The following is a 12,773-nucleotide window of genomic DNA, read 5'->3' as shown; positions in this document are numbered from 1 at the left end:
CAAATATTATAATGAGACGAAAGGTGACGAACATAACTGACGATTACTAATTAATGAGGGTACCACCCAATCCCGTTACAGAATTTGCGACGAGACATGTAAATGCGATGAAAGCTGACCAATGGTATGCTTGGAAATACGACGAACCGTTCGTTCGCGTTCGTCTTTAGTGAAACATCGCTAGTGGTACTCGCTTTGTGTTTGCTCGCTCTGTGTGCGCCAGGTGTGCTTGGTACCTCGTTGCATGGTATATCCCCTCATGGCCCTACGTGATATGGACGTGTTGCGTAACTGCAGATGAATCTGATCTTGAAGCTGGGGGTCAACTAACTTTGAACAACGCCCTCTGTCAAACAGCCTCGTTTTCAATTCCAAACATAGGTCACCTCCAGTGACTTTCCCCTGTACGCACACATTGCTATGAACTGCAGCCATTATGGACATCATGCAGTAGGCTCACGGATTTTTAGGTAAATTCTATCTTTAGAGTGTTATCCTTGATTTGCATTGGATCGGGTGGTGATGTTTTGATTTCTGACCTCCTGATAGGCAATGTTTCAACTTTTGCGGACGGAGTTGATTCCTGTATTACCACCGAACTGATAATTGTACCTGATAGTGTAGTGCAGTACAGTCTTTCCTCACAAAATACGATTAAGGTATTGTTTACCACAAGAATTTTACTGTTGTTCTGATCAGTTTTTCGATACACCTAGATGAAATTGGGTTGTAAATTTTTTGAACCTTTGTCGAGAAATTCAAGTGTTTCCTTCATCTTTGCAATTGTGGTTTCAAATTTGATTGGTGGCCTGGCTGTATTGTAGACATTTATAAATGTTTCATGATATTGATTGCAACTTCCAGAAGAATATAGTTTGCAATACCCTGTGGCACCAGCGATATCTCACAGCATTGACTTTGTATAGTGACTTACTCGAGTGGCACTGTAATCTGATGTGTATGTCACAGTGATTCAATTGACAGGAAAAGACGTTGTTCCTCTCTCCTCGAAATCTACTCTTCTTCGAATTCTCAAATGTCTTTGGAACTATATCTACTGGCGTGGAACCTTCAATCATACCATCGAATGAGTAGAGCTTGTTTACGGCTCAATCAAGGGTGATATACCAATTGAGTTTCCTTGATTACACTTCCAAGGGGTACTTGGAATACCTCTTTAGGCTTACGCGTAACGTTTCACGTGCATAACAAGTTAATATCATCCTTACATTTCGTCAAGCTGGAAGTTTGATGATTGTGACATGTGATAAAGAATTCATTAGCATGTCTATATATGACTCACTGTATGTAAGCCAAATATCAAATTTGAATACTCTGAATTTAAACGAGTACAACATTGATGAATGACTTTCGTTAACCTCAAACATTTAAGTATGATTTATAAGAGGCATCAAGTTTGTGTATAACATACACTAGTATGGATAAACACCGTTTTTAGTTATTTTTGTCTTCATACTAAGTTTCTAATACATTCGTTTTGGCACACGGTGTCCATCTGAGTCTTACTTTGATTTCAAGTTATAGAACAAAAATAATGAAAATAACAGCTTTTGTCTCGTGAAAGCCTTTTTATTAACTACATTTTGCCTCCAAGACAAATAGTGGAGGATTCCAACTTTGTACGATTATGCAATAATTTCAAGCCAATAAAACAATTTGATAGGAAATACTTTGAATTATGTACGGGTTAAGTCCCTAAGATATGCCAATTGCACTACCTAGACCCATTCACATTACAATGTGAATGAAGTAGGCACACAAGGCAAACATGAAAAATAGATAAATCTTTGAACACAGAAATGGCATTAGAATGAATTTTAAATCTATCCCGTGCAAAGAACAAGTCACATTGTCTTGTCTCTTTGATTAGATAAATGCATTTTCAATTTATATTAAATTGGTTAATTGGGTAACTTACATGTCATATCTTTTGTGACCTATACGTTGAATATAATTTTTTAAAAACGATGGCAACTAGTAAGAATCATCTATTAAATCAAATGTCAAATATCTCTGTATCGCTTACAAAACAAGGGACATTTTTGATCAAGTAAAAACCGATTCTCAGTGTGTACAAATGGCGGTATAAGTTATTGAGAATCACATATTATTTTAAATGCTTGTGTGGACTTATATACCTCTGTCTAAATTTTATGAAGTACATTCATTCATACATTTATTGATTAAGTAAGCACACGGTAATTTAATTATTTATAGACTAAACAGGAAAACCGGATATTCGAAATCATTTGTTCAGATACTGCAGCACTGTCTGAGGAAATCAGAATTAGCGCTCAACTGAAGAGAACTCATTGACTAAAATTGATTAAAGATTTGCTTTCACTTAACAAATTGCCTACTTTCTAATTCAGGGAAAGGCTGACCAATAACCTCCTATCTCCCTTAAATCCCAACCGCGCGTGAAGTGCAAACACGTTATCAAGTGCTATGACGTCGCCTCTTTGCATCTGGAACCCAACCGACAATTCCCATAATACTTCGCGAATGTGCTGCAACGCTTCTTCTTCGACTTCACTTCCGTCGCCATAATACACGTGGCAAGAATACTTGTCGTCGGGGATGTCCAGATCAGCCCACTTGGGATGATTCTTAAAAAAGGTTGCATGATGAGCATTCAGTTGATTAAACCAGACCTCTTGCCCTGCAATAAAACAATAATGACGTTCAGAAACAAAATAATTTTTTTGATAACAGAGAAGGATTCAATTGACATCTTTATAAGCACAGTAGGTTTGAGAAGTGTGCATATCAAGGTGATCATTCTGAAACAAAGTTTGCGTATACATCAATGAAACCCTCCACAGTGGTTCCAAACAGCGTATTATCCCTTCGAGAAAAGGACGCACTGATAAGATATCGATATATCACATGCAGTCTGAAGTTGAGGTGTCGCATTTTTTCGACACTTTTCCAGATATTTCCTTTCAATAAGTCTGCAAAGGAAGAAAGCGTCTTTCCCACGCGAAATACACGCCTCTTTAGATAGGTCTTCCCATGGCCGACCAGAGTATTTATGGAGTATATCATGACAGCTTGGGCTCATTTCTGTCAGCTTAACAGCGCCGTCATCAAAATTCAATACGACTGGAAAACAACATTTGGATCATATAAGATCACAATGAAATTCCATCTCTGTGTTTCTACGGTATGAAATAGAATAACATCATATCACCTGTTTTTGGGTGAGTAATAAAAGCAGGGCGATTGTACCAGTAGGCGACGGAGCCATCTGACTCCCATCGATAGGCCATTCCATACTCATCCATGTACTTGTTAACATCTGCCTTGTCTTCTGTAAAAAATACCTGGAGTACAAAAAAAAGATCAGGCAGTGTTACGATCACATTGCACAAAACATTTTCTCCGACGCCCAATTACTCAAAAGAAAGGATGGATGCGGGGAAAATATCTCCATCCTGAAAGGTTTGATGCGTTTTCTCCCAGGCCTACTGTGGTTGGTTCATATAAATTAAGGTTTCCAAAATTTATGAGCACCTAACCAACCTATAGCTATTTCGAGAAATTTCCTTTTTTTACAAATATAGCATTTGAACAATTTTTTAATAAAACAGTATTTAAGAAGGGAGACGTTAAAGCTGTGTTCAACTGCCATCCAAATACGGATTGAAGAGCTTTCCTATGCATCCAAAAATTCCCCTCCCCACAATTAAAATTCCCGAGTGCCCCTCTTCCCACTAAAAGAATTTTCCACTCTATTTGGCATAACACCCACTACCGAACCATTCACAAACACCTTTTAACACAAACAGCTTCATTGGCTGCCCCTTGGTTATACATGTTCGACCACTCTTACACTCGTTGAGATGTACGATGTTACAGTTAAAAGACGAATTCACGGGCCCGCTAATTCCCCGGATGTTCCTATTCAAATCAATGCACTGATTTGCACTCACATCGAGGCATGTAATAAACTCTACTTCGAATTCTGAATGTCTTTTGGAATTATTTTACTGGCATGAAACCTTCAACATATTGACGAATGAGCAGAGCTCGTTTACACCTCAATCAGGGGAGAGACTGACTGAAGCCGTCAACGTCTCTGACAGAATAGCCTATAATAAGATGACCTCCAACAGTCCATGCTTTGGTGCACCAAGAGCCACGAGTCAGCACTGAGAAGGAAGCGCATTAGGGGGTCCTGACTCTTCTCATATTAACCAGTGAAGTAAAGAATTTGGTAGCTCTTTATTTGAGGGAACTTTATTTGATTCGACATGTTCTCCTTGTTGGCTAAAGTGCACTGGCCAACACCTTTGGGGACCTTTACCGTGTTTGGATATGGACTAAAAGGGGCACGAATGCCAGACATTCAAGTTTGCATATTATCAAATGCGGGTAGGAAAGTTATTTAAATGCAATTGCGAAATCTAAAACGGGAAGTCTGTTGTAAGTCGTCGAACACAGACTTAAACATTGGACTTGATTACACTCAACTGTACGAGACAGGGAAGAATTTAACCGTACCAATGATACAGGGAAAAAAATGATAGATGCTATTTGAGATTCTGTAAGGGACTGGTCAGTTTCTTCGGCCTGGGAAGGGGGGGTGGATTATTTTTTGCCGACGTCAAAAAGTGGCTGACCCCCCTATTCCAAATTTTGAAAACAGGGGGACCCCACCCCGGCGCGCGACATAGGTAAAACAAAAGGTGGACATAAATTATATATATATATATATATATATATATATATATATATATATATATATATATATATATATATATATATTATATTTTACATCTATATATATATATATATTATATTTTACATCTATTTATATTTTAAATAGTCATTCTATGTTATAATGAAATTGTTGACATGTCAGTTGTAAGATAAGAATTTCAAAGTATCAATCTTAAAGTTTGATACAGTACATTTTGAATGAGCTGTATTTTGAATGAGCTGTGAATGTATTTCACACTTTCTATGCTTAACCAGATGTCCTGAACTTTTGTACAGAAATGGATGTCAATCATTAATATCAAAGAGGAAAAAGCAGTGAATCAAAAACTTTGACGGGTGTTAAGACTTGCCAACAATCCAATTAAATCTCCTGAGGAGCCATAGAGAGCTTTTTTAGCCAAATCTGATGTGTACAGTGTCTGAGAGGACCTTTTCTTGTAACATTGAAACCATAAAAACACAGCTAATAATGACAAAAACTGCCTTTTTTAACTGTTATTTTGTTCATAAAAAAGCATCTTTCTACAGAAAACCTGTGACACTAAGGAAAATAATTGCATCAACGAGAACGAAAGATATCTTGTCATTTTTCTATCTCTAAAATAAGTCACTGTATCAAATATATACTGTGAAATATTTGTGCATGTTGCTTTCTCATACTGAATTTTCATAGAGAGAACAGAAATTATCAGTAATTTGTCATCCTTTTCATATGAAATGCAGATTTCATAATGGTACACTTTCACTTAGCAAACATCAAGATATCTCTGATTTATTACAGTATAGCGCCCGAAGGGCGCCCCGAAAAATATGAAACATCCTGATATCTGTGATTTATATGCCTTGTATATTAAAGTCATGCACGTGAGGGCATGCTGAAAAATGTCTAATATATTAAAGTAATGAGCTTGAAGAGCACGCTGAAAATTATTGAACATACAGATATCTCTGATGTATGTATGCCTGATATGTTAAAATTGGGCGTGCCGAAAAATATGACTGATTATTAAAGTTACGCGCCCGAAGGGCGCGCCGAAAAATACAACTGAATGATGAAATTTGTGGCTGACACTAGCATTTTAGGCAATGATGAGCCTGTGTCAAAATTCAAAAACACACTGACCCCCCTATTGGGCATTTCAAAAACATGGTGACCCCCCCCATCACCAAAGTCAAAAACAGGGTGACCCCCATGAATCCACCGCCCCCCCCAAGGCTGAAGAAACTGACCAGTCCCTAAATGGCCTGGCGACGTGGTTGCAAAGTTATTCATTGCGCTGATTCAGCCTTAAGAAGTTGGTTGAAAATTCTGTTGGACTAACCTGTTGCCAGGGAAGAGTTGCACCGGGTTTCCTTGATGGAAGATATCTACAGTACCTTATCCCAAGTCTTCTCATTTTTTCTACGAGCTCTGGGTCCAGTTTTGGTAATATCTTTCTACCGTCTGTGATGACGCTCTCACCACCATGGCCGGGAAGAGGAGGTACATCACAAAATAAGAAAATCTGTCATTGAAGAAGAGAACGATTACACATTCTGTTATGTAGGTCATTTCCCCCACACTCATGACCCGAGTTCAATTAGTCTAGAAAATTCTCAAGTTCTCTGTCCTTCAAGACCTCACGACCTTGAATTCAATTAATCATGCCTGGAACTTTCTTGAAGTTCAATTAGTCGTGTAAGTGGATATTTTTACAGCAGTAATTAGCATATCAATAGAAGTTCTAGATCGTTCTTATATTCTCTTACATAACCATTTGAGTATAAAGAGGGGATCGCAGAGCTCTTCAGTAACACATTCGGGATCATGTCACTTGCGTCTTACTTCAAGACTTTGGAAACTCCAGCAATGTTATAATTTCAAGAATTTTCAAGACCTTCACTGCAACGCTGGATTTATACTGTGGACTTTGTGCAACCTCAAGCCTGCGAGCAAAGGACTGCATCGGTGTCTCTCACTGTCTGACACTGGAGCTTTGCCGTCCCGGCTGAGATAAGTGGCCTGTAAACCTTTACTGTGTTTGTACTTTATCCCTTGACTTAGTGATTAGTTTTAATTTTGTAATAAATTCCGTTTTAATAGGAAATTGCTGAGTTCACCCTTTCGCTCTCTTTCTCTCACGTAACAATTCGTATCACATTTTTTCGGCCTCTCCTTACGTTTTTAATATATGAAGTAATTGAAAAAACACATCAGATATCAATGATAATAAACTTTAGGGGGGGGGGGCCTCAGGCTCAGATACCCTGTGGCGGCCATATTGGACTCAGTCAGGAATAGGGGTATGGTATGGCTGTTCGTCAATTATTTTCCTAATACCACTTAATTTGTCAAACCTGCACTATTATTGTTCAGAAGTACGATTTATTGCTTTTATATCAAAAATTGCTGCAATAAATCCACTGCATTCTTCTACAGTGAAGTCTATTGATTAAATTTCTGTAAAAATTTATGAAATTAGGCTTTAGCTTGTGAAACTGATGAGGTTTAATTAATTTCGGGAGGGATTTCCATTTGTGAAAAATTATCTTTTATGAGAAGCAAACTGTTAAATAAGCAATCGCAAAATGTATTGTGATGTGAGTGTTTTGGTGGTCTATGGGATATTGATCAGGGGAATTGTACCATGAACAATTCATTTCCCTAAGTGCATCGCATATGTTTGACAATTGACTTCAATATCATCCTCTAGAGTAGAGTGATTGGAAGAGTGCATCAGATATGAACTGAAAATGCTCACGTGTTTCATTATATACCAGTTATGTGTGAATTTGAACCTTTGCCACATATTTGCAACTTCATTGAAAGTATTATGATCAACATAATGAACAATAATCACCGCTGATTAATTCTAAAAGGTCATGAAGTATACAAATATGTAGTTAGCTGAAATAAAAATATTAAAGTTTTTTGACTGCTGTCATTGTATCACCATTTTATATAGCAAGTGTATTGCTGTTGGTCAAGTCCTTCAAGCCCAATATACCGAGCTGTGAAAGCTCATTAGATAGCTGATATGGAAATGTGAAATGACTTTCGATATTGTTTTAACCAGGTGTAATCATCAATGTATACAGCATGTTTTACCAACTTTGATCAAGTAAATCCCAGTATATATCCCCAATAAGCAAAGTTCATTAAATATGTGAATTAGGAATTGACTTAAGTAAAAATGCCTAATGATTGTCAATAATGTTGTATCATGGTATCTGCAATAGCAAGTTTCATCAACTTTGGTCAAGTCAATTCAAATATATATCTCTATTTAGGAAAGTTAATTAAATATGCAAATTAGGAATTGGCTGAAGAGAAAAATCCTTAATGACTTTCAATAATATTGTATTATAGTGTCTTTAATGTACATAGCAAGTTTCATCAATTTTGATCATGTCAATTCAGATAAATATCCCTAATTATGAAAATTCATTTAATATGCAAATTAGGAATTGTTTGAATTAAAAATGTCTTTTGACTTTCAATAATGTTATATCACAGTATCTTTGATGTATATAGCAAGTTTCAACAACTACACTCAAGTTAATTCAGATATACCAGTATATCCCTAAATGGGAAAGTTCATCAAATATGCAAATTCGGAATTGGCTGAAGTAAAAATGCTAAAGGACTTTCAAAAATGTTGTATCATAGTAGCTCCAAATACATGTAGCAAGTTTCATCAACATCGGTCCTGTCAATTCAAATATATATCCCTAATTAGCAAAGTTCATTAAATATGCAAATTAGAATTGTCTAAAGTTAAAACGGTTAATGACTTTCAGTAATGTTAAATAATAGTATCTTTAATATACGTACCAAGTTTGGTCAAGTTAGATCGAGTCAAATCAGACGTATATCCCTAATTAGCAAAGTTCATTAAATATGCAAATTAGGAATTGGCTAAAGTGAAAACGCTTAATGACTTTTAATAATTATAAATCATAGTATCTTTAATATACTTACCAAGTTTGGTCAAGTTTGATCAAGTCAAATCAGACATGTATCCCTAATTAGGAAAGTTTATTAAATATGCAAATTAGCAACTATCTTTGATGTCACCCCTTAATGCTTCCCACTGCTGATATATCTTGGTGTGATCAACATTTATAGCAAATCTCATCAAATTGTGTGTAGTCGTTTTTAATGTATATCCATTTTTTCTAAAATCATTAATTATGCAAATGAGCAAAAAGTGTGCAAGCAACACCAACAAAAAGTAATCAGTTCTTGCCATTTGCTAACTGAATATATATGTACCAGATTTGATTCTGATCTGATACGCCGTTTTTGAGATATCGGACCAACAGACAGACAGGCAGACAGACAGACAGGCAGACAGACAGACAGACAGACAGACAGACAGATACACAGACAGACAGACATCGCTGCGACATATGCTCCGTGTGTAAACACGTGAGCAAAAAATGATGAGATTGGGATCCCTTAACAGATACCAACATGTTTATTGTTATACATATGAGTATACTTGGCAAACTATGAAACCAGATATTAACTGAAAATGCTCACGTATTTCATTTAATATTGCAGTTATGTGTAAATTTAAACTTTGGCAACATGTTTGCGACTTCACTGAAAGTGTTATGATCAACATCATAAACAATATTCACCACAGATTAATTCTTCAGGTTATTAAGTACACAAATATGTAATTGGTCGAAATAAAAATTCTAAATCACTTTGACTGCTATCATTGTGCCACCACTTTATATAGCAAGTAAAATTGCCTTTGGTCAAGTCCTTCAAGTTATATATGCCAAACAGTGAAAGCTTATTAGAAATGCAAATTATATATTAGCTGACATTAAAATGCAAAATGACTATCAATATTGTTTTAACTTAGAATCATCAGCTTACATAGCATGTTTTGCCAACTTTTATCAAGTAATTCCCGATATATATCCCTCACTACATGCAAATTAGGAATGGGCTGAAATAAAATGCTTAATGACTTTGAATAATGTTGTATCGAAGTATCTTCAATGTACATAGCAAGTTTCATCAAGTTTGGTCCAGTTAATTCAGATAAACATCCCTAATTAGCAAAGTTCATTAAGATGCAAATTAGAATTTGGCTGAAGTGAAAATGCTTAATGACTTTCGATAATGTTATATCATAGTATCTTCAATGTGGATAGAAAGTTTCATCAAATTTGGTCGAGTCATTTAGATATATATCCCGAATGAGGAAACTTCATTAAATATGCAAATTAGGAATCGGCTGAAGTAAAAATGCTTAATGACGTTAAATAGTATCGTCAAGAAACATAACAAGTTTCGACAATTTTGAACAAGTCAATTCAGATATTTATTCTTAATTAGGACAGTTCATTAAATATGCAAATGAGCGATTATATTTCATGTCACCCCTTATACCCTTCACGGCTGATATATCTTCGTGTGATCAACATTTGTAGCGAATCTCATCTAATTGTGCAAAGTCGTTCTCAAAGCATATCCGTTTTTTTCTAAAATCATTCAATATGCAAATGAGCAAAAAGTAAGCGATCCACATCCACCGAAAACTAATCAGTTCTTGCCATTTGCAAAACTGAATCTATGTACCAGATTTGATTCTGATGTGATGAGCCGCTTTTGATATATCGGGCTCACAGACAAACAGACAGACATGGCTGCGACATTAGCTCACATGTGTGAACACATGAGCTAAAGGTCAATATAAAACTAGTTATATCTGTTAAAATTGTTCTAATTGCCTGAACATCTTCTTCCTAGCTCACTTCTACCTATTTCGTGCCCCATCATAGTCTTATCTCTCATTACTATACTTTATCAATCAGCAACCCGGAGTTCGCAAGCACAACTTGTAAATGATCATCAGTCATTGAAACACAGCTGTCCAATGGATAACCTTTTAAAATGTTTAGGAATTGTTTTATGTCCTGTGCAGAGTGATTTGTAGGTATAGTTTGCATTGAGTGAACAGTTGGAGACCCCCTTATGGTATCGTACTCTGGAATTATCAAGTCCCCTACATCCTATTTTGTTGCCCCCATTTTCTCCTCCGGCGCCCCTCTGTCGTTAATATTGCCTGTACCCTCATTTTGTCTGATCTTACCTTCAAGGGGTAACGTTCTAAAAACGACATTTCGTTGTGGGGTTCGATGCAATATTCAGGCGGGTCATCACTGGCGGTCAGTACATCTTGAAACACTTTATGCCTTACGGCAAATCCGCCTTCATACCCTATCAAGGTGTACTCCATTTCTTGCATGAACTTCGAAAAGTCATCACCATTTTTCAAGGGCAGTCCGCGGAAGAGCAGAGCACCATGGATGTGTAACTCGCGTTCAATGATGTCACGCGCACCTTTCGCAAAATCACTGATTGATGTCGCGCTTCCGGGCGAAGGCTTCACGCTGTACAACGCTGGAAAGTTGTCTCCTGGACTCGCTACGTATTCTGGAAACTTGCTTCCTGGTCGGAGGGCTCCCGGTAGCCATTTTCGCCCTGCTAACAGCGCTGTAGTCTGGGGTGGAATGTCAACCCGAGGAGTGTACTTGAATTTTATACTGTGCGCAGAACAGGTGGAGTAGCATCGTGAGAAATATACCGTACGCGACTGAATTGAAACATTACGGAAAACGGCTGAAAGTAACTTCATGGCGCAGTTCGCTTGATCAAATTTCTGAAATCCTTTTTCCTTCTGCCTGTTGGAAAACTCTATGTTCTTGTGGCTGACTAGACTTTCACCAGACCTAACACGCTGTCCGTGTCAAAAGTCAAGGCAAGTTATCAACATAATGAGCTGTGAATGTATTCATAACCAGATGTCCAGAACTGTCGTACATAAATTAACGTCAATCACTGATATTAAAGAGAGAACAGCATTAAATCAAAAACTTCAATAGGGAATGAGATTGTTGCCAGCCATCACGTTAAGCGTTTAAGAACCTGCGCTTGGCTCACTGAAAGTATGTTTTTCCTCATTTGTAGGTAAAGCTTAACATATTTAAGAGACAGTTATTCTGTACCTTTTGATGATTTTTATTCTGTATACTTACAACAGAAATGTGCGAGCTTCAGTTTGTCAACCTAGCATACATATGTATAAAATAGATATCAGGTCAAATATTCTGGATCATTCAAGCTAAGTCAGTTGCTAATACACGAGTTTTGGTCTGGACTGAAAATCCCCTTGTTCCCTGTATATAAGTAAGCAAGCTCATTACAATGCAACCGTCTTAGCGTTATGGCGAAAATGGAGGAATGGAGGAAAATGGGAGTGAAAAGTTTCAGATAGTGCATGACACTGTGTTTTATATTACAGAACGCAAAAGTAACGAAAAAGTTGTATTGTCATGAATTGAAGTTACTCAACCTAAAGGTGAACTAAGTTTAACTCTGTCAATTTTCATGATAATCTAGTTAAATAAGTTCATTTTCCAGTGACCACCATCACCAAAGTAAAAAAAAGGTGATCACCTCCCCATTGATTGATCCCAAGGCTGAGAAAACTGACCAGTCCCTTTTAATATCCTTTCATAGTGTCATTGGAGTTGTGCTCATGGTGAACTGAATATAGGTGATTACGTAATGGGCAATGTTACCCATGTGGCCCACTGTGGATATCTCCACTAGTACACTATATCAGGTCTTCTTGTCCATATAACTGAGTTTATTGGATCTTGAAGGCATGAATCGATGGTTTTCAAAGTGAAAAAAGTTGGGGGCAAAGAATCGGCAACAATCAAAAATTCCCACAAAAAAACCCTAAAAATGCAAGTACTGACAGTCCCTCCTTGGCGAAGCCAGCTCGCTGAATTAGCGAGGTCGGCTAGTGCCCAGCAAGGCCACACAAGTGCGTAGTCAGTGTGGGGTCGTTAGAGAGTCTCAGGGTCAACAGATGACCCCTGACCTCGAGCGCATTTGACACTCCACAGCACTACTTGCGTATCACAGCTAAGACATTGCTATTTGACTCATGAATTTTGGGCAGTTTACATTCGTCGTCAAGGCCAAATATGGGACGGAATAACATCCATGATGT

At 37.2% G+C, this 12,773-nt stretch overlaps 1 protein-coding gene across 1 annotated transcript; it reads right to left on the bottom strand.

Annotated features, from left to right (window-relative positions):
• Positions 1 to 1,578: 1,578 nt before the first annotated feature.
• On the bottom strand, positions 1,579 to 11,509 carry LOC139142507 (dapdiamide synthesis protein DdaC-like). The gene is made up of 4 exons (XM_070712461.1): positions 10,842 to 11,509; positions 6,069 to 6,251; positions 3,215 to 3,347; positions 1,579 to 2,683 (listed from the first exon to the last, which is right to left on the bottom strand). The coding sequence occupies exons 1-4, from the start codon at positions 11,385 to 11,387 to the stop codon at positions 2,385 to 2,387; spliced, it is 1,161 nt and encodes a 386-aa protein (XP_070568562.1). The 5' UTR covers positions 11,388 to 11,509; the 3' UTR covers positions 1,579 to 2,384.
• Positions 11,510 to 12,773: the final 1,264 nt, after the last annotated feature.

The sequence above is a fragment of the Ptychodera flava genome, chromosome 10 (assembly GCF_041260155.1).
Source record: "Ptychodera flava strain L36383 chromosome 10, AS_Pfla_20210202, whole genome shotgun sequence".
In the NCBI taxonomy this organism is placed as follows: Eukaryota; Metazoa; Hemichordata; class Enteropneusta; family Ptychoderidae; genus Ptychodera; species Ptychodera flava.
The sequence above is the reverse complement of the archived record's forward strand: the minus strand, read 5'-3'. Positions and strand labels throughout refer to the sequence as shown.

What these genes read in the sequence shown, in the direction of transcription:
- LOC139142507 (XM_070712461.1), bottom strand. Translation starts at nt 11,387, where the DNA reads ATGAAGTTACTTTCAGCCGTTTTCCGTAATGTTTCAATTCAGTCGCGT. An exon ending in CAACTCTTCCCTGGCAACAG is followed by an intron (nt 3,348 to 6,068) that starts GTTAGTCCAACA and finishes TTTGTACTCCAG; the next exon opens with GTATTTTTTACAGAAGACAA. An exon ending in TATTACTCACCCAAAAACAG is followed by an intron (nt 2,684 to 3,214) that starts GTGATATGATGT and finishes GTTTTATTGCAG; the next exon opens with GGCAAGAGGTCTGGTTTAAT.